Raw genomic sequence first — 22,120 nt, forward strand, 5'->3', positions numbered from 1 at the left:
TCCATACATTTCTTTAGGGGGGGAATACCTTGTGCTATTCTTACCAATGCAGCAGGTACAGTTGAAGTCGGAAGTTTACATACACCTTAGCCAAATACATTTAAACTCAGTTTTTCACAATTCCTGACATTTAATCCTAGTAAAAATTATCTGTCTTATGTCAGTTAGGATCACCACTTTATTTTAAGAATGTGAAGTGTCAGAATAAGAGTAGAGAGAATGATTTATTTCAGCTTTTATTTCTTTCATCACATCCCCAGTGGGTCAGAAGTTTACATACACTCAATTAGTATTTGGTAGCATTGCCTTTAAATTGTTTAACTTGGGTCAAACATTTTGGGTAAGCCTTTAACAAGCTTCCCACAATAAGTTGGGTGAATTTTGGCCCATTCCTCCTGACAGAGCTGGTGTAACTGAATCAGGTTTGTAGGCCTTCTTGCTCGCACATGCTTTTTCAGTTCTGACCACAATTTTTTCTCTAGGATTGAGGTCAGGGCTTTGTGATGGCCCGTCCAATACCTTGACTTTGTTGTCCTTAAGCCATTTTGCCACAACTTTGGTAGTATGGTCATTGTCCATTTGGAAGACCCATTTGCGACCAAGCTTTAACTTCCTGACTGATGTCTTGAGATGTTGCTTCAATATATCCACATAATTTTTAACCCTCATGATGTAATCTATTTTGTGAAGTCCACCAGTCCCTCCTGCAGCAAAGCACCCGCACAACCTGATGCTGCCACCCCGTGCTTCAAGGTTGGGATGGTGTTCTTCGGCTTGCAAGCCTTCCCCTTTTTCCTCCAAACATAACGATGGTCAGCTGTTTAAAGGCACAGTCAACTTAGTGTATGTAAACTTCTGACCCACTGGAATTGTGATACAATGAATTATAAGTGAAATAATCTTTATGTAAACAATTGTTGGAAAAATTATTTGTGTCATGCACAAAGTAGATGTCCTAAAAGACTTGCCAAAACTATAGTTTGTTAACAAGACATTTGTGGAGTGGTTGAAAAACGAGTTTTAATGACTCCAACCTAAGTGTATGTAAACGTCCGACTTCAACTGTATAGGGAGGAAGTTCGATTTTTCTCCGTTCTTTTCAAGGTCACAGCTGTTGACTGCTGATCCGAAGTTGGATGGGTCTTCAATGAAATGAAGGTAGCCTACAGTCATTTCTAACAACAAAAATGTAACAGCCAACATGCTATTTGTCACAGAATTATTGTGTTTATTGTAGCTGCCTGTCAGCTTACATTTGTGGTAGTTGTGTAATTTAGCTACCTTGCAACGCAACCAGCTACATGTAGCTAGCTCGCTAATTTCCATGCGGAGAATAGTTAGCACCAATGGTATGGAATTGTGGCTCGAGTACTCCCTGAACCATAATCTGGTATTACAGGAGCCATTCTCCTTTATGCCCAGGAAGCAGCCATTCAATTTGCCATTCACCAGCCTTTAAAACTTAATCATGTTAAAATATTCAGGCCAATTTACCAAAGAATAGGGCATGCACACTTGCTCTAAAACAATACTTAGGTTCTTCCCAGATGAGGCATTGTTTTGGTTCCATGCAACTTTTTACTTATACCTTTTTTGGAAGTAAATACTGGCAGGGACGGCAGTACTGCCGATAGTTTCCCTTCGAAACGCCATTGTTTGGTAAAGTACCCAGCATGTTTTTATATTAAGATTGAAAAAATGGTGAAAGGCAAGTTGAATGGCTGCTTCCTGGGTTTAAAAGATAAGGCTTTCTGTAAACCCAGATTCCAGTTCATAGCTACCCATGCTGTACTGTAAATATTGTCCAAACTTCTTATCGTATTTTCGTAGCCATATCTAATTTAATGTTTGACTTAGGGAATTCATTTGATATGTTAGTTGGTTAGCTAGTTAGTTATACTTCTCATGTGTAACGATGTGCGCTGAGAGTCGGGAAGCTAGTTCAGGGAGTGAGTATTTTAATTAATAAATTAAACATAATACAAAACAAGTAACACGAACAATGCACAGACATGAAACAGAAACAATGACGCCTGGGGAAGGAACCAAAGGGAGTGACATATATAGGGCAGGTAATCAAGGAGGTGATGGAGTCCAGGTGAGTGTCATTATGCGCAGATGCGCGTAACGATGGTGACAGGTGTGCACCATGATGAGCAGCCTGGTGACCTGGAGGCCGGAGAGGGAGCACACGTGACATCATGACATGTGTGAGGTCACTATGTAGCCATGCACCAGCTCACGTTTCTCTATGATCATTTGCTGTTATGCATACATCTTCACATATTCTAATCTAGGGCAGTAGGTGCGTGGGTAAAATGACCAGGGAAGCTAATACAGGAAAAAAGCCATATTACAACCTGTGTGTTGTGATAATTGAAATTGTTTTCTGTGAGACTAGTCAGGATCGAGAGGAAGATAAATGGAGCAAAGTACAGAGAGATACTTGATGAAAACCTGCTCCAGAGCTCTCAGGACCTCAGACTGGGGCGAAGATTCTCCTTCCACAGGACAACGACTATAAGCACACAGCCAAGACATCGCAGGAATGGCTTCGGGAAGTCTCCGAATGTCCTTGAGTGGCCCAGGCAGAGCCCGGGCTTGAACCCGATCTAACATATCTGGAGTGACCTGAAAATAGCTGTGCAGCAACGCTCCCCATCCAACCTGACAGAGCTTGAGTGGATCTGCAGAGAAGATTGGGAGAAAATCCCCAAATACAGGTGTGTCAAGCTTGTAACATCATACCCAAGAAGACTCAAGGCTGTAATCGCTGCCAAAGGTGCTTCAACAAGGTACTAAGTATAGGGTCTGAATACTTACATAAATGTGATATTTACGTTTTTTTTATAAATGTGCAAAAATGTCTAAAAACCTGTTTTTACTTTGTCAGTATTGTGTGTAGATTGATGAGGGGGGACAATCATACATTTTAGAATAAGGCTGTAACGTAACAAAATGTGGAAAAAGTCAAGGGGTCTGAATACTTTCTGAATGCACTATATATGCATCAAGAAGATCAATTTGTCCTCAGTTGTTCTCTCGTGAATGTCAAGCCTTTTGACGATGACGATGTATGGAGAATCTTAGCAACAGAATACTTCAGACGAGCAGTCTCCAACAAAGCTCGCTTTGTGCATGTTGTCCACGTAAGGAAAGATGGATATGTGGTTGATTTGTATGAGAGGGAAAACATCACATCACAGAGCTCCTGACCACGACCAAGTATGTATAATTCCGGAAATACACTCCCTCTGAGCCTGTGATACTTAAGAGCGAGATGGAGAAGAAAATGATGAAACAGAAGTTCTGTAGAAAAGGACACGTTAGTGGAAATGGATTAAGCACGAGTGGAGTCACCAGGAACTCTCCCAAAGATATGTGGGACATTTCTGAATCGGATGGCTGTGAAAAGAAACCTGAAAGCCCAAAGTCAAGAACCCCAAAAGACAAGAATCCGACTGTGAAATTCAAAGCACTGACATTCGGAGGTGAGATAGCTGTGCAATGCGCTCACATCAACACCCTCAGATTGTTGGTGCCAGCTGAAAAGCAAGATCCCCAATTTGGAGGAAATGATGGAAGCGATCCAGGAGCATTACCATACACACACAATTCCCGTGCAGGCAGGTGTTTCATGTTGTTGCCAAGTCTGAAGATGACGGCAGATGGTACAGAGCCTGCATTGTCGGAGCACAGTAAGACGAAGTTGAAGTGATATTTGTGGACAATGGGATAGTAGCAAAAGAGTTTGCACGATCTTCAAGCAATAGTGCCAGAATTCCTTGATCTTGAGGGGCAAGCGTTTAGATGTAGCCTTTACAACTTGATTGAACCTGCAAAAGGCAGCGGTGGTGATTGGTGCACAGAGGCATGAGATTTACTGAAGGACATCACTCAAAGCCACTCAGGGAATTTGACATGCAGTGCACACTTTCAACTGTATGTAAAAAACAATGTTGTTGACCTCCAGAACACTCAACAGAATGCAACAAAGAAGCTTGCCGAAAAAGGTCTTGCAAGAGAAGGGCAAACCTCTATGCAGCTTATGCAATCAGTATGCCCAGACTCTTTTGTCCATTCCTCCTTCAACTTGAGATGCAGAAAGTGAAGAGCAAGTCTGTGTCACTCATGTGTGCAGGCCATGGGAGATGTATTGCCAGTTGGACAGAAATACTGAAATGATTGAAGACTTGATGTAGAAAGTCACCATGGAAAGTGAAGAAATTCCGCGTGCCAACTCTGGTCCTGGTATTGGAAAACTTTGCCTGGCATAATAATACGGTAATGGCAAATGGTACAGGGATGTGGCTTGCCCTGTTCAGTCTACTCTGCTTCTAAACATGTTTTGGCTGTGGACTATGGAAACATGTATATCGTTGAAAAAACTAAAACTATTTCATGTCTATTCCCAGACATTCAGCAGATTTACTGTTCACTCCCATCCAGGCATTCAGATGCAGTTGAACAAATCCTGAAAAAGGACAACTTTGCAGAGGTCAACAAATGGCTGGAGAAATCCATTCTCCACTAGCCACTTCAAGCTGTTGTTGCAGGAAAGAATGAGGGTGGGACTGTCTCTTTCGATCTGTTTGATGGAGACATAAACATCAATGAGAACGTCAAAACCACTCATTGCTAATCAAAAACACAAGGAGAAGAAAAGCAACAGTGGACCTGTGACTGGTCACGAAGGACACAAAGAGCAATTGAAGAACAAAACTTGATAAAAAACTAGACAGACATCATCTGAAAGTGTTGCTGGCCACAACAAGCACCAACATCAAAAGAAACAGTCTTTAAATGCTCAAAAAGCAAACCCACCAAAGTGTCCTGATGCCCAATAAGATTAGAAAGAGCACAGTGAAAAAAATCACATAGTTCAAATGTGAGGAAAGGACAGAAGGAAAAACAGATCAAAGTGATGTAGACAGTTCCTCCAAACTTCCAGAAATAGTTTGCTCCATCCAATTGCCAAAACTTGCACAACTCCCCCTTGTTCCCAAAATAAAATCAGGGTTCCGAGGTCTGGGGTTTGTTTCCCACATCAATACCGTAAACAGCTTTTTTTAAATCCAAATGCAAAATGATGAACAATCCATTCTGAAAATGGATTGAGCTGTTTAACGCTGAGCTGTTTAAAGAAACCATGGAGAACCATGTTGCTGCTGAATATGAAGAGGATGGTGTACTCTACTGTGCAGTTGTAACAGATAATACATCAAATGGCCATTTCACGGTGGAGGTTGTTGACTATGGAAATTCAGACAAAACGTACACTCTGACAAGTGAGGAGTATGTCAAAGGACTTCAACGCTTGGCAAAATTAACAAAAGTCGACCAGTGGCACAGGGCAGTTGTACGGCATGCATCTATTTACCTACAGAGGACATCTCAATGGGTTGATGAATGGAGTGTTCATCATCCAGCAAATGGAGGCTGCAATTTCTGAATGTGCTGAAGACAACCCCCCCCCCCCCCCCCCCCGAAAGGTAATATGACAAGAGTGTGATGAGGAACAAAGGACTTCAAAGCTATTCCTGATCACCTTTTAAGCATGACTTAAGTTATCTAAATGAAGATTTCAGTATGACAACATCTTCTTGGAGTGTATTTGAAAGAAGATCAGTGGTGTTGCTTTCTGACTGGCACAGTTTAGTCTTGATATTCATGTATCATAAATAACTGAAGTGGAATGTCCTTTTGTTTGAATGATATTGTGCCTCTTGCTTATCGAACAAAAATACTATTGGGATATTCAGGCAAACTGCTAAAATGTTATGACTATACTGATATTCAAGTTAGTAATTTGATAGGCCTAGTTTTTTGATAATTGATTATGGTTATTTTCAGTGGTGTAAAGTACTTAAGTAAAAATACTTTAAAGTACTACTTAAGTGTTTTTTGGGGGTATCTGTACTTTACTTGAACTTTTCTTTTACTTCACTACATTCCTTAAGAAAATATTGTACTTTTTACTCCATACATTTTCCTTGACACCCAAAAGTACTTATTTTGAATGCTTAGCATGACAGGAAAATAATCAAATTCACACACTTGTCAACCAAACATCCCTGGACATCCCCACTGCCTCTGATCTGGTGGACTCACTAAACACACATGCTTTGTTTGTAAATTATGTCTGAATGATGGACTGTGCCTCTGGCTTTCCATAAATACATTTTTAAAAAAACAAGAAAATGGTGCCATCTGGTTTGCTTAATATAAGGAATTTGAAAGGATTTATACTTTTACTTTTGATACTTAAGTATATTTTAGCAATTACATTTAATTGTGATATTTAAGTATATTTTAAATCAAATACTTTTAGACTTTTACATAAGTAGAATTTTACTGGGTGACTTTTACTTTAGTCATTTTCTATTAAGGTATCTTTACTTTCACTCAAGTATGACCGTTTTTCCACCACTGGCCACAAAAATAACCAGTGGTGGGAAAAGCACCCAACCGTCAAATTGAGTAAAAGTAAATATATCTTAATAGAAAATTACTCAAGTATGCCTTTAACACAATTATCGGACTCATTTCAGTAATTGATACGCCATTTCCATTTTTATAATGCTGTTATTTGTTACAGATTGGTTGTGAATGGATTGTCAATAATCGATGTGTAACAATCGTTTGTTAAGTAAAGATACATTTAAAAAAAGAATAACAATTAAAGCCGTCGAGAGTGGATTCAGGTCACAACGCTGTTAATACTGTTAATGTAGAAAAATATACTGTCAGAAGTGGGATTCGAACCCACGCCTCCAGGGGAGACTGCGACCTGAACGCAGCGCCTTAGACCGCTCGGCCATCCTGACTCATGTTAAGCATAGCATGAGTTGGCTATTAGTATAGCTATTTGAACTAGATACGCTGTTTTTTTTTAGAATCTGTCAAATGTAAGTGTTACAGATTCCATGATAAACTATACAAATAAAGAGTCGCACACTCCATATATCATCTTCCATTAATTTATTGGGTAGACCCAATAATCATCCGGGAGTTGATATATGGATTGTGCGACTCTATTTTTTTGAGTTTATAGTTATTCCCTTGTTTGTCAGCACCTTCACACAAAATAATGTGTCTGGGTGTGCGCCAGTTTTTTATTCTACAGATTCCGCGATAGAAATATAAAGGTCATTTCAGATTGAGCCGACATATGCAGCGTTTACTGTGAATGCAGTCTCCGTTTATTTTTTTAATTGAACCTTTATTTAATTGTGCATGTCAGAGAAAAACATTATTTTTTTTTACAATGACAGCCTACCAAAAGGCAAAAAGGCATCCTGTGGGGACGGGGGCTGGGATTAAAAATAAACATATTGGACAAAACACACATCATGACAAGAGAGACACCACAACACTACATTAAGAGAGACTTAAAACAAAACATATGGTAGCAGCACAACATGGTAGAAACAGAATTGGGCACAGACAACAAGGTATAATTGAAGCGGGAACATTGCCTTTACATTCCATTCACGCTGTAAAATTGCATTTCCGCGATGCGGGTTGAATGTAGCACTAAATTGCTGTCTAGAAATCACGTGCTTTTGCAAGATGTTCTCGTGCTCACTTCCTTGTTAGCATTACATTAGCACACAAAATCTGATAATCGTGTTAGTGGGTTGTGGTATATATCATCGCAGTTAACCTCCTTTAAGCAGGTTTTCTATGCATTTTGTAGCCAATTCATTTCAACCAAAGTGTTGAATCTCGTGCAAGGCTGCTAACACATTCTAGACTGCTTCATTGTTTCTTCACTGCTGTTAGACAGCGTCGTCTTTGCCGTTGGACCATCTAATGGTATAGCATTCTCTACAAATTGACCTACACTTGCCTAAAGGGTATAAACATTGCGCTTGCTCTAGTAGCTACTGCAGTGCCTGTTTTGCGTGTTATTTTGGCATTAATCTGTCACATATCAGTTTGCAAACAATGTACAAAAAAAAGAAGATATCACTAAGTTAATAAAGCCTTATACAAACATGGTCTCTTTTTTTGTTTTCTTGAGTAAAGGAGCTCCAAAATGCATGTGTTTCAGCCTAGCTCGGTGCTTTCTGTGGTCGGGCAAACCAGCAGAAAATCCAGAACGTTGCACCGTGATTGGCTCAGTGTTCTGTCCCTCAAGGGGATACAACGTCACCGCCATGTCTAAGGGTAGAGCTTGAAAATTCAAGCCCCTTGGGTGCTGCCATAGAGTTAAATTAGAAGTGCCCATCCAAGAAGGCTCAAGGTCATTGGGGGCTCCCGAGTGGCACAGCAGTCTAAGGTACCTTATTTTAGTGATAGACACATCACTACAAACCCTGGTTCAATCCTGAGCTGTATTACAACTGGATGTGATTGGGAGTCCCATAGGGTGGCGCACAATTGACCCAGCATAATCCGGGTTAAGATTTGGCTGGAGTAGGCAGTCATTATAAATAAGAAATTGTTCTTAACGGACTTGCCTAGTTAAATAAAATTGGCTTTTGAAGTAGCTTTGATACTTTCAAAATCTTAACTAGCAGTCATCATCATGAATCAAGTCAACAATCTACTGGCAAATCCTTTTTAAGCCTTGTCATATGAAAATAAATTATAGATAACACGTATTGGTGCTCATTGGCCATTGGACATAAACAGTGGCAATTTTAACATGTAAATCTTGGTGGGGCGGGGGGAAAAAAGCAGGATGCATGCCAGCAAAGCGACAACACAACACTAAACAATACATTAATTGCACAACGGTGACAAACGGTGCCCACAAACTGTTAGGGCCTACATAAAGCTGTCCTAACATCTTACCATTGCTACAGCTGGCTATCAGTGGAGCCTTGTCTGGAAGCGAAACAGTTCATTCAGCTAGGGAGATATATACAGCTGAAGTTGGAAGTTCACATACACCATAGCCAAACACAATTAACCTCAGCTTTTCACAATTCCTGACATTTAATCCTAGAAAAATTCCCTGTCTTAGGTCAGTTAGGATCACCACTTTATTTTAAGAATGTGAAATGTCAGAATAATAGTAGAGAGAATGATTTATTTCAGCTTTTATTTCTTTCATCACATTCCCAGTGGGTCAGAAGTTTACATACACTCAATTAGTATTTGGTAGCATTGCCTTAAAACTGTTTAACTTAAGTCAAACGATTTAGGTAGCCTTCCACAAGCTTCCCATAACAAGTTGTGTGAATTTTGTCCCATTGGAAATTGCTCTCAAGGATAAACCACAATTTTCTTCTGAGGGCTTGGCTGATTTCTTTGATTTTCCCATGATGTCAAGCAAAGAGGCACTGGGTTTGAAGGTACACCTCCAATTGACTCAAATGATGTCAATTAGTCTATCAGAAGCTTCTAAAGTCATGACATAATTTTCTGGAATTTTCCAAGCTGTTTAAAGGCACAATCAACTTAGTGTACAGTGGGGCAAAAAAATATTTAGTCAGCCACCAATTGTGCAAGTTCTCCCACTTCTAAAGATGAGAGAGGCCTGTAATTTTCATCAAAGGTACACTTCAACTATGACAGACACAATGAGAAAATGAATGAATTTATTTGCAAATTATGGTGGAAAATAAGTATTTGGTCAATAACAAAAGTTTATCTCAATACTTTGTTATATACCCTTTGTTGGCAATGACAGAGATCAAATGTTTTCTGTAAGTCTTCACAAGGTTTTCACACACTGTTGCTGGTATTTTGGCCCATTCCTCCATGCAGATATCCTCTAGAGCAGGGATGTTTTGGGGCTGTTGCTGGGCAACACGGACTTTCAACTCCCTCCAAAGATTTTCTATGGGGTTGAGATCTGGAGACTGGCTAGGCCACTCCAGGACCTTGAAATGCTTCTTACAAAGCCACTCCTTCGTTGCCCGGGCGGTGTTTGGGATCATTGTCATGCTGAAAGACCCAGCCACGTTTCATCTTCAATGCCCTTGCTGATGGAAGGAGGTTTTCACTCAAAATCTCACGATACATGGCCCCATTCATTCTTTCCTTTACACGGATCAGTCGTCCTGGTCCCTTTGCAGAAAAACAGCCCCAAAGCATGATGTTTCCACCCCCATGCTTCACAGTAGGTATGGTGTTCTTTGGATGCAACTCAGCATTCTTTCTTTGTCCTCCAAACACGATGAGTTGAGTTTTTACCAAAAAGTTATACTTTGGTTTCATCTGACCATATGACATTCTCCCAATCTTCTTCTGGATCATCCAAATGCTCTCTATCAAACTTCAGACGGGCCTGGACATGTACTGGCTTAAGCAGGGGGACACGCCTGGCACTGCAGGATTTGAGTCCCTGGCGGCGTAGTGTGTTACTGATGGTAGGCTTTGTTACTTTGGTCCCAGCTCTCTGCAGGTCATTCACTAGGTCCCCCCGTGTGGTTCTGGGATTTTTGCTCACCGTTCTTGTGATCATTTTGACCCCACGGGTTGAGATCTTGCGTGGAGCCCCAGATCGAGGGAGATTATCAGTGGTCTTGTATGTCTTCCATTTCCTAATAATTGCTCCCACAGTTGATTTCTTCAAACCAAGCTGCTTACCTATTGCAGATTCAGTCTTCCCAGCCTGGTGCAGGTCTACAATTTTGTTTCTGGTGTCCTTTGACAGCTCTTTGGTCTTGGCTATAGTGGAGTTTGGAGTGTGACTGTTTGAGATTGTGGACAGGTGTCCTTTATACTGATAACAAGTTCAAACAGGTGCCATTAATACAGGTAACAAGTGGAGGACAGAGGAGCCTCTTAAAGAAGAAGTTACAGGTCTGTGAGAGCCAGAAATCTTGCTTGTTTGTAGGTGACCAAATACTTATTTTCCACCATCATTTGCAAATTAATTCATAAAAAATCCTACAATGTTATTTTCTGGATTTTTTTCCCTCATTTTGTCTGTCATAGTTGAAGTGTACCTATGATGAAAATTACAGGCCTCTCTCATCTGTATACTGTAGCTAAGAAAGTAATACAGTGTGTGTTGTGTAGTAAACTGTTAGTAGCCCATGTGCATCACCCTAATAATTTGGTGCACATGTAGCCTATAACTTGTTTTTGAGAAATGTATTTGAATATTGTAAGAGCTTTCATTGTCTGCTTATATGCCCCCTTTATTTATCCTACGGTTCTGAGCTGGTGTACAGGGAGAACACTAAGAATGGCCCATGTTCTGAATTCTGTCTCCGTACAAAAAGCTATATTGACTATGTCTGTCATAGCTCGCTTGGCTTAATCGAAATTACAGATTGCCTCTTATCCACTTGTCCCCTTGTGCCATAGTTTGAACTATGATTGTCAGTAGAACCCACATTTGTTTAAGCAAGTCAGCCATATCAGCATTTTTTTAAAGGCAGTAAATGAGGCTGAATGAATGTTTCATTGCCAGACAAGGCTTCGCTGATAGCCAGGTGTAGCAGTGGTAAGGTGTTGGGACAGCTTTATGTAGGCCCTAACAGTTTGTGGGAACTGTTTGTCACCCTTATAGTGCAATTAATGTATTGTTTAGTCTTGTGTTGTGCAGTGGCTTTGCTGGCATGCTTCACCCCCCCCCCCCAACCCCCCAAGATTTACATGCTAAAATCACTACGGTAACTAATTAAACAGAACAGTGTCCATGTTTCAGTTTATTAGAAAAAAATGGTTGCAAGTGAGTAGAATTTGGCCAGTTTCTGTGCTCCCAGCTGCAGCAGAACGTGCCATTTTCAAAAGGCTTTGCGGTCCCATCATGATCAGACCTATACATTGTTATCAACCCTAACAGTTCAATACCACACCTAACATAGACTTCAATGTTTTCCTTCTGATAGGAAAATAGTGTTGCACAAAAGGATAATCGGTGATGTGAAAATAGGCTGCCCAGTTCCACAGTTTAGGACTGATGCTGCAGGTCTTAATACCTGAAGACACCCACTGTATGGAGTTTCTTCAGACACCGAAGAAAGTCTTATAATAATGTAAAAAACAACCTTAGTCCAAAGACAGACATACCAAGGTTAGGCCTACTACTCACGTCAGTAATCAGATATGTTCCTCTCAAATCCATAGTTCCTTGGAGGAGTCTTCAAGATGTGCATGTACACAAGATACATACGCCAGTACACACTGCAAAGAGGTGCATTATCACTATCACAAAGAAACTATAGCTAAAGTATGTAAAGAAAACAATTGTAAATATTTCTACACAAATGTGTACAGAGTTCCAGCATTTTGTAAAATCTGTATTTATTAATGATTTACAAAAGGCTATCATGAAACAATTTAAATGATTCAAATGTGTTACCTAAAATGAGAAACATGAATACATTTGTATACATGTCGGTTAACATCTTTAAAGCTGAAACAGGATATTGATACCGTTACTTTATGGATAATGAACATTAACAAAGTCAAATCTGGCCCATGTTCTGAAAAAAAAAAAAAATCATATTTACACACAAGATGGAGTCTCTCAAACAGCTGTGAATGAAGAGATGTACTTCATGTAAATAGCATTCTGCCCAAATCCTTAAAACAGCATTTACCTACAGTAGCCTATAGGTCCCAAATGTATTCCATGTTTGTTTTTATCGATTTAACCGAATTCTCAAGCATTTTAAATAAACAAAATCTGTGCAAGTACATTACATAAGGTTCAAATAAATACCTGTTAAACAAAACAAGGTTTTTACTTTGGATTTTTATTATCATTTGAACTGAAAATGAAGTAATTTTCCATCATGGTACGCTTCCACTTTCCGCATACTGGCAATGTATATAACTGGTCAAATTTCACAACTCTGCAAATTACTGTTAAATTCAAACGAAGAAAATCAATACTAAAAAGTGTGTGGGGGGGGGGGGGGGGGGGGGAAATAGAAAACATAAGACCCCCCCCCCCCCTTCCCAAATTTACAGTGAGAACCAAAAGGTAGGAAGGAGTTCCTTATCTCAATTTCCTACGTCACACTTGTATAAAATGCCCTGTTGGATAAACTCTGAACCGTCCATTTCTGAAGATGAAAACCAAATGAGAGCTGTTACTATTAAGAATTGAGAGTTATGTTTGGAAGGAGAGAGATATTTACAGTGTGGGCGTGCACTCAGGTGGACCCCCAGTAAACCAGTTTATATATGTGGAAGTCGTAGTGAAGACATATCCTCTTCCAGTGATGCCTGGATCAAAACTAAAGCCACATTCTAAGGAATGAATAATACAGTGTATCACAAACCAGAATGGACAACTTACTCCATTTGAATCAATGAGTATAGAAAGAAGTTCAACTTAAAAGATTGGTCTGGTAAGCCTGGGCATTTATTTAAAAGTGTGAAAATATGTAATGCAGAAAGAGCATAAAATAACATCATAAAATATTCCACATTACATTAAGCTATTAAAATCGTTTAAATGAACAAAACTTTTTCATCCCTTAACCCAAGAACCATTTTACAAACAAAAATATATTCCCCTTCATGTGATTTCAAATTTGTCTTAGTAGTATAATTCATTTTTGTTATTTATTATTATTTTTTACAGTGCTTTATTATAATATCTGATAGTTTAAGAGGGAAATTAAGCAAATAAATGTCTCACCTATTGCAACGATACATCTAAATTGTATGTAATGTATGTAATGGGTCCAGTTGTTCAATAAAAACAACAAAAAAGGAGAGTCACTGGGAAACAAAACCTGTCTCTCTTTCCCATTGCTCAGTCGGGGCCTGGCGGTCAATTTTTCTTGCTAAGGCTACTTGTCTACTGCTTTGTATTGAGTTCATTTTCCAGCTCCATGAGTTTTCGCGAGGCCTTGACTTTGTTGGATACTTCCTTCCCTTGGGAAAAAAGCCGCTGGCGCTCCTTGAATGTCATACTCTCCGGGGCTCCTTCAGTTAAAGTGTTTTCCTGTTCTTGACCACTGCAATGAGAAAAGCAACCACAATACGACTTAAAACATATACTGTACAACGTTGTGTGTTCTGAGAATTCCTCCATACGTCTCAGTTTCTTATGGTCCTCATTCGGTCTAAAAGTATTTCCTCTGACCCAGTTGAATTGTCTGTTTATGAAGAGAGAGATAGATGCATGGCAGGCCTCACCCTTTCGTCCACTTTTCTCGCGGGTCCTTGTAAACTTCTCCTGATCCTACAAGCCCGGTTGTGTTTCCAGTGTATGAATGAAATCCTATGTTCATTCATTAAATTGGGGAAACAGAGCACATTAGTTAATGAATATGTTTTGTACCATGTTGGGAGGTTAAACCCAAAGCGTTTATTTTTTAGATTTTTTAAAAAGCTGCTGGGTACATAACTTCTGTGTAGAACATACCTTTACTAAATGTATTCCCTGGGATAACATTTACCTGCTTCAGTACACAAGGAATATCGCACACCAATGCAAAGTTATTGTGACATAACACCGTGTCAACTGTAAATTGTTGCCAAGTCACAGTCCAGGCTACATATGATCGTTATCTGTACCCAGCAACTTTTCAGTCACGTTCAAATTATACAACGGTGCCTTTTCCACAGACCAAAACAAGCCACAGGGACTAGATTAGCTGAGGGAATAGTGTTAGTACAGTCCAAGGCACGCCTGAAGCAGCAGGGTCTGCAAAACAAGTTTGTGGGATCAAAAGTGGAGGTCAACCACTAAGTCATGTAGCACCCAAGATAAACTGTCATCAAGCCTGTTATGACTAAAACTTTACTTAATAACCACTGGATGGTAGCTAGGAGCTCATCAAAGCCACAGGTGGCTGAATGAGGACTGATTCGGTATCTTAACTGGCATTCTAACTTCTAACCCAACACTATTGACCCCCAGGTGACCTCTATCTCTGACCCACAGTAGGCATTAATCAGTAAGATCACGTGTCCGTGTGTGCCCGGGCCAGGCAAACGCAGTTGCTGCTGTCTATCACACTAACCCGGAATTCCCACTAATAGAATCTTACTGGTTGTGTTCCAACATGCTGTGTCTGAATGGAAGCACAACCATAATTCAAATGCATGTGGATTTCTCTTTGTTTAAAATGAATGAAAACTAGGGATAGCAGGGCAGACACAAACACATTGACGTGTGAACCGAGGCAAGTCTCCACTGGCAGGGTCAAGTTCTTCTGGCACAGAACAGGCTCTCGGAGTCTACAGACTGGTTGACAAGTTGGTACCTATCCAAGATCCGTTTGTCCCCTGAGATAAAACTATACCTTCTGAACCCTCCAGTAACTAAGTCACCACAGAAACACAGTTTTTCATGGTTTGTTGATTTCATTCTTTCGGAAGCCAAATTTAAGCTTATACAGAACAGTACTTGGCTTCAGATGTAATTGTAAAAATGCATAAAAGTCAACCAAAGGTCTTTCTACATTCGTGTGCCATGGATAATGTTTTCCTTTCCTTACACCTGGTTCCAAATATTCACATTAGTCAGATTTAGCTGATATTCTTTTAAGATAAAGTGGAGCAGAAGGTGGAATCTGAGCCTTCTCAAAACCTTTGGCTAGACATCTAGACGTCTTCTCAACCAGAGAGCTGGGTTGCCCTTCTTCTTGATGCTGCCAGTGGATTAGTCTGCCTGAATGTATTATTGTTAACAGAGGGAGCCAATGATTCAGGTGGAGACGGGTCACGTGAACCATGGCATGGCCCTCAGAGGAGGTGGTGGTGGCAAGCAGCAGCATTAGACAATATCACTGACACAGACAGACTGACGGGACAGCCAGAGACACAGAAGGCACAGACAGATAGACAGACAGGGCATACCAGATGAAATACACAAAAACAGAGACATGGCAGACAGACGGCAGAGACTGGAACAGTCATAGAAGACACATAAAGGAGTGAGCAGAACACTTGAGCGCTGAAAGGAGGAGTGCAAAGCAGCAGAGGCAGTAGATAGCAATGGATATCAGGTCGATTGGATTGAGTATAGATTCAACGCAGGGAGGCGTGTGACGGAGTGAGGCGGGTTATGTTGATGTGGGGTTATAGCAAGGTTAGTGATTGGTCTCTCAATTTGAGTGAGGAATGCAACACAATAACAAAAGGCCCAGACATCATCATCATTCATACTGGGTAGGGGAAGGGCACTGGTGCTGTGTGCAGATGCTACATGCATGGTGACAGTCACTGAACATCTTGACACTGTTAGACTGTGTTGCATTAGTGACATATTTTCTCCATGGCTGTTTAAAGTCTTCATATCCGGGAGGGGGGGGGGGGGGGGGTCACTTTCATATTTTCTTTTAGAACATGTACCAACAAACTCATCTGTCTGGAAAATGAAGGCACAATCCTGTGGTTCCGGACAATGTGAATATTAAGTTATTTACTACAGTAGTCTATGCTACGGCTTACAATGGAACACTGAACATGTATTGTGTTTAGAGTAACATAAGATAGAGATATTAAGGGAAAGGGGGATACCTAGTCAGTTGTACAACTGAATGTATTCAACTGAAATGTGTCCTTTGCATTTAACCCAACGCCTCTGAACCAGAGAGGTGGGGGGGGCTGCCTTAATTGACATCCACGTTACACTTGAATTCTGTTCTCACCAAGAGGCTTTAAATATTGTGGTTTGTTGAGCAAAAAATGTACAGACTATTCCTCAAATGTAAAACAAAGCTAATCTTTAAACATTTTATGGAAGCATAAATACTGTTTTAATAACTTATAAAATAGAATGTCATTGGTTCCAGCTGTTGATGAAAATAACAGAACGTTTCTACTTTTGTCAGTAGGGGTCACTAAAGGCTTAAATAGAAAACATTGTGTCACAGATGAAGACCATAGAACTAGATTCAAGTGAATTAGTACTGCTCAGTAATCTAATCAGTGATTGGTTGGGAGCCCTGACAGAGCTTTAAACAGCCACAGACAAAGACAATGCCTCACTCAACAGATCTTTCCCCTTTGCCAGGTGTGCAAGTGAGCCTAAAGAGAGCTGCTCCTCTCAGGTCCCACCACAGTGTGTGTGATAGATAAGCCAGTGTCTCAGTGTTCCTTAAAGCCAACACCACCACCAAGCAGCCGTGGGGCCCGCAGGCGGGAGGCCACCCCCTCAGCAAAAACAAACACACATGGGCGGGTCGGCGTTGAGCGGCAACACCAACAGTACTATGATTGGATATCTGGAGTGCTTTCACAGGGAATCACGGGTTGGTAGGTTTACCGATTGCTTTTACTCACTAGAAAGATGATTGGAGGAAGAGGAATGGGTGAGGACAGAGGACATTTTCTGACAGAAGGATTGGGAAAATTAAACAAAAATGGAACCTGATTTGCTAGTGGTTGAGTGGAAATTCCAAAAAAAGAGGACAACAAACTATAACACAAACTGATGGGAGAAAAAACGAATTACAAGTTGATTGGCAACTACAATACAGATCTATTGGATTGCGAATAGAGAAATAGTGGGAGAAAGGGAGAAGGGGAAATGGAAGATAGAACGCCTCTGTACTGGAAAAACAGGAACACAAAAATATAACACAAAAAACACGAACGACTGAATGAGAGATATGGAGTGAGAGGTATACGGGAGGCGTGTCCTCTCTCCTTTCTGTGTCTACCTTTAAAGTTGCCTGTCGGGATGAAGCTGAGGCTGGGTTTGATGGGAGGGGGAGGGGGCTGCCCTGCAGTACTGTTGGCATTGACAGCCGGCGGCTGGAATGAGCTGGACAGAAAGATCCCATCAGACATAGGACGGGGCTTGCGCGCAGGCGGCTGCGGCTTGTGCGCGGGCGGGAGGTCGCCATAGGACTTCCTGGTGGAGGAGAGCTTAACCTGACCTGCTAGGCCTGTAGTGTCCTCATCCTCCTCGTCATTGTACGAGACAAACTTGGCAGTGTACAAGGCGTCAGGGGAGACGACCTGGGTTTTGAGGTAGGAAGTGTTTCTCTGAGGCGGGGGTGGTGGAGCGTTAGTGGCAGTGGTTGCGGGGGATGCAGTGGGAGGGGGGGGCTGAGGCTGGTAGTCCCTGGGGAGGGGAGGTCTGTACAGACCAGGCTCGTCAGGCGTCAGCAGCTTGCGCTCGGCCTCCTCGTGCTGCCGGCGCCGCCCTTCCTCCAGACGTGTGTAGTACTCCTCCTCCTGCCTCCTCTAAGGGAATGGGAAGAGCCTGTTAGTGTGGCCTACTCTCACCAAGGCATGGCTGGCTGGACCTGACTCACTCTTCCTCTGCTGGAGGGAGACTACCCATGGCCACAAGACACCCAGACAAGTCTTCCACCTTATCTGTCCACTATGTGTCTGTATGTCTGTGTGTGTGTGAGGTGGGGGAGACTACTCTGTGTGTACTGGGTTCTGTAATACTTTAGTAGAGAAGCCTAGCGGTAAAGAGCGTTGGGCCAGTAACAAAGGTCGCTGGTTTGAATCCATGAGCCGACTAGGTGAAAACTGTCGATGTGCCCTTGAACAAGGCACTTAACCCTAATTGCTCCTGTAAGTCACTCTGTATCAGATCGTCTGCTAAATGACAAAAATGTAAATGTGCTGTTTTTCCTCTCCTTCCCTCCATGCTGTGTTGAGAACCACCAGAAGTGAGGATGGATAAAGAGACTTCTCTGACAGCTGGGGCCAACAGTTTGAAGTGGTTTGGGATAGACTACAGTCAACTGATCCGATAGGCTTGAAGACTCCAATTCAGGGATTTTTGGAGGGATTCTATGGTTTTAGCTCTGGAAAGGTACCAGCTGGTAATAGAGATTGGTCAGCTCTGGATTCTGTACATGGATCCCCTGGGTTAGTGTGTGCGTAGTGGGTGGTATGGTGGGTAGGTATATGTCATCGATGAGAGGATGGTGGGGGAACAGATATGTATTGTACTCTGGTATGACCACCACAAACCACAGCGAGGGTGGGGCATTCCAATAGCGGTTCCAAGCAGTGCCTGATGGAATGACTATGGCTTCCCAGCAAATGTAAAATATCGTAAAAAGTGACTACCATGCTTTTTGGGGGTAGGAGGGTTACATGCATACATCCATACATAACATTACATAACACAGAGGAAGGGGACCATCATGAGTCCATGCAGTTGGACATCATTGCCATTATTACAGGGCTTCAATTACCAGTGGTGTGAGGATGACTCACAGGAAGACAACAGCTGAATCAATGGTCACACAGTAAAACAAAATGGCACTGGGATGTTGTAACAATGTCACACAAGGCAAGATGAAGGGGTGCTGCTGCTCTCAGACCACTGGTAATTCAATGTCCTTGTAACTAACTGGGACTGAGGACACAAAACACTAGTGCTCCAAAAACATGCTTAGCCTCTGACAGACCAAACACCACCAGGTTTCATTAAGATAAGTCAGCATCCTGTCTGTCTGCAGACTCCCTGTCCACACGCCCTTTGCTCTCTGGCCCAATAACACATCCCCTGAACACAGGGTACTACTTCCATCACTAATCACTGTCTACTGGCTTCTTCTTATGTTCCTAAAACCCTGTCAGACAGAGTACCCTTCACAGTTCTGTGACTGGTTCAATGTAGAGGGGCGTGTTCACAACTCCTCCCACAAGATCACTTACAGCTCTGTGGGAGACTGACCAACTGGGAACAGAACAGTAGAAACCTTGAAAAAGCTGATCATGTTAGCAGATTTCACAAAAAACGACCACCTCAGTTGACCCTTTCCACCCCCTGAAGAGAAGTGATCCAACGGATCGGTCTTTGTTTTTCACTGTGTATTCTGCTGCTGGGCTGTTTTGTTGAGGCACAACTCCTGTTTCACGAGGTAAACTACAATTAGCTGGGCAGATCCCCACAGGGTAATACTATAATTACCATGCAGGTAAGACTCTCTCTGGGTTTTCACTTTGATGTCCTCTGTTAATAGATCTGACTGGGGCATTCTGCTTTAATCTGCTCTGCTGGCAGTGACATCAATCCGTTCACATAACTAGCTTTAATAAAATGGAAGGAATAATAATACTGAAAGACAGCTGTGGGCAATGCAAGCATCTGGATTTCATTGCGGTCTATTGCATTCATATTATTTTATAATCGGATTGAAGTCTGACTGAACAGAAATCACAGATAGACATGTATGATACAATATTTTGCCTGTATGAACATAAATGAGAAATCATATTTTGACAGCACCCGTCTAACCAGCTGTGTGTTAGCTAGCTAGCTATGTGCTGTGCGAGAACTGTGTAGCGTCGATATACGTGGTTCTGTGGGTCCTGTCAGGGAGGTGTACCTTCTCATCGACCTCTCGTCTGGCCCTCTCCTCCTCTCTCCAGCGTCTCTCCTCCTCCTGTTTGGCCCGGTCCTCCGCTTCGCGCTTACGGATCTCCTCCAGCTGTTGCTTCCTCCGCCGCTCCTCGTCCTGCAACTACACACAGACACTTCAGCACCATGTACACGGCCCAGGAACGGCCTACAGTCTAGTGATCTCAGGAGTCCTTCAAAATTGTGTGCTTGGAGATGAATCAGTGGAATATACTTTTAAATCAACTGTTTCATATACTATTCAAATGCATTGTACATTAATGTTGTGAGGCCATACTTTCTAGCGTGAAAAGGTGGAAATATAATTTAGTAACAAACTATCCTCAGCTCTGCAACTAGAGCAGTGCCTACTGCTGCGCTAGTCTGTCTGTGGTCTCAATGCATAGTGCAGGTCAGGTTAGTTCACACAGAACCTCCTGTCATGGGCTCATATCACTATATTTGGTGTGTTTACTCACTCAGTCACAGCTCCACAGTAAATCCCCAAAGCCCTAAGGACCCCTATCAGGTCTGCATCTACACACATCTACACAAAGGCTAATTCAGTAGATTGGCCCCCCTGTGAGGTACCTCACACTGGCATCGGGTTTCCAGACAAGGGCTTGTTGTGTTGAAAACTTCTAGGTCTAGATATGCTGATGGGATGCTCTGTATGCTGTGTAGAAATCTAGAGGTTATTTTCTCTCTGCCACAGGATAGGTTGTCTGTGGTGAGAGTAAAACGGTCTGCACTGCAGACAGACATATGGCGACAGCTGGACATGCAGAATGAATGGCAAAGTGCAGCGAGAACAAACAGCAGCATGGCTAGGCAGAGCAGAGGAGCGTCCAGTTCAAGCCTTAGTTACATCACTGATGTCATGGTGACCAAACACAACAGACTGGAAGTCAATCACCGGATGAAACATGATTACAGATGGACAGTAGAAACATTTGCTACACGGTGCAACTTCCCCAATGAGAGGGGAGTTGAGGAGGAGAGCGATGCTATATTGGCTGAGCACCGGCGTTGTTCACACAGAGCTGGATGAGTTGAATGAAGTGGACTGACAATGACACAATGATGGGTTACACCCCACATGCAGATGACCACTGCTGGGGGAGGGTCTCAAATCATGCAGACAGACCCCCACTGCAGGCCAGGCAGCTCCCTGTACTGAAACAGCTGCATAGTACTGAGTTCTCTGGAAGAAATACAGTATTTAACCATGCCCCAGGTAGTTCTTTCTTTCTAACCTTCTTTAAGGTTAGATGAGTTATCATACTGATTTTCTTATTCTTTTGGGGATTTTTTTTTTCAGGGATGATTATTTATGTTATGAGGCATTATTATGTGGTATTGTCTTTAAATGAGCCCTGACCAAATTACTAAGTGTGACTGTCTGTTAGATCACCGTTCCACAGCAGCAGTTATCTAGTGGAGACAGACAGGGTTCCACAGCATCGCAGGGTGACTTCCCCGTACCCCGCCCCCGTCGCCCCACGAGAACAGCAGCCCCCCCCCCCCCAGGCCAGATGACAGGGAGGGGACAGAATGAACGAGAAGAGAAATACAGGTGGAACCGAAGACAAGAAAGGAGGATAAGGAGGAGTGCGTAAAGAGAGAACGTACCAAGTCTAGAACAGAGATTGCTGGGACAGCAGTCTGCTGCGGGAGAAGAGAAAAAAACAAATAGAAAGAAAACAGGAAGAACGAGGGAGAAATAGAGTAAATAAATATAAATTAAAAGGAGGGCATAGAAGAAGACAAAAGTAATTTTTTTTAGGGGTTTTGGAGGCAGCAGTGATGTGGTGCCAGGAACATTTCTCCACAGAATGGGGCTTATTACTGCCAGCGGCCGAATGAGTGGCCCACTTCCCCTCAGACAGACAACGCTCCGCTCAGTCCCATCCCTCGCATGGAGCT

The 22,120-nt window shown here is 42.1% G+C and overlaps 1 protein-coding gene, 1 non-coding gene and 1 pseudogene across 47 annotated transcripts in view; 1 reads left to right on the top strand and 2 right to left on the bottom strand.

Annotated features, from left to right (window-relative positions):
• The first annotated feature begins 2,937 nt into the window (after positions 1-2,937).
• On the top strand, positions 2,938-5,452 carry LOC149981451 (tudor domain-containing protein 15-like; annotated as a pseudogene).
• A 1,292-nt stretch (positions 5,453-6,744) lies between these two features.
• On the bottom strand, positions 6,745-6,827 carry trnal-cag (transfer RNA leucine (anticodon CAG)). The gene has a single exon. It is a non-coding gene; the product is annotated as a tRNA-Leu (tRNA).
• Positions 6,828-12,196: 5,369 nt separating this feature from the next.
• Positions 12,197-22,120, bottom strand: part of afdna (afadin, adherens junction formation factor a) — a 132,325-nt gene continuing 122,401 nt past the window's right edge. For 8 of the 46 annotated variants that reach the window (XM_090242906.1, XM_090242903.1, XM_036985026.2 and 5 more), the window contains 5 exons: positions 21,827-21,862; positions 20,184-20,318; positions 17,541-18,069; positions 14,065-14,149; positions 12,197-13,883 (listed from right to left, as the gene is read on the bottom strand). In XM_090242906.1, coding sequence (XP_090099032.1) covers positions 13,724-13,883; positions 14,065-14,149; positions 17,541-18,069; positions 20,184-20,318; positions 21,827-21,862 — 945 coding nt within the window. In that variant the 3' untranslated portion in view covers positions 12,197-13,723. The remainder of the gene's footprint in view (positions 13,884-14,064; positions 14,150-17,540; positions 18,070-20,183; positions 20,319-21,826; positions 21,863-22,120) is intronic. The other 38 variants (XM_090242916.1, XM_090242914.1, XM_021611943.3 and 35 more) reach the window with 11 other exon arrangements.

The sequence above is a fragment of the Oncorhynchus mykiss genome, chromosome 8 (assembly GCF_057628025.1).
Source record: "Oncorhynchus mykiss isolate SJ-2025 chromosome 8, ASM5762802v1, whole genome shotgun sequence".
Lineage (NCBI taxonomy): Eukaryota > Metazoa > Chordata > Actinopteri > Salmoniformes > Salmonidae > Oncorhynchus > Oncorhynchus mykiss.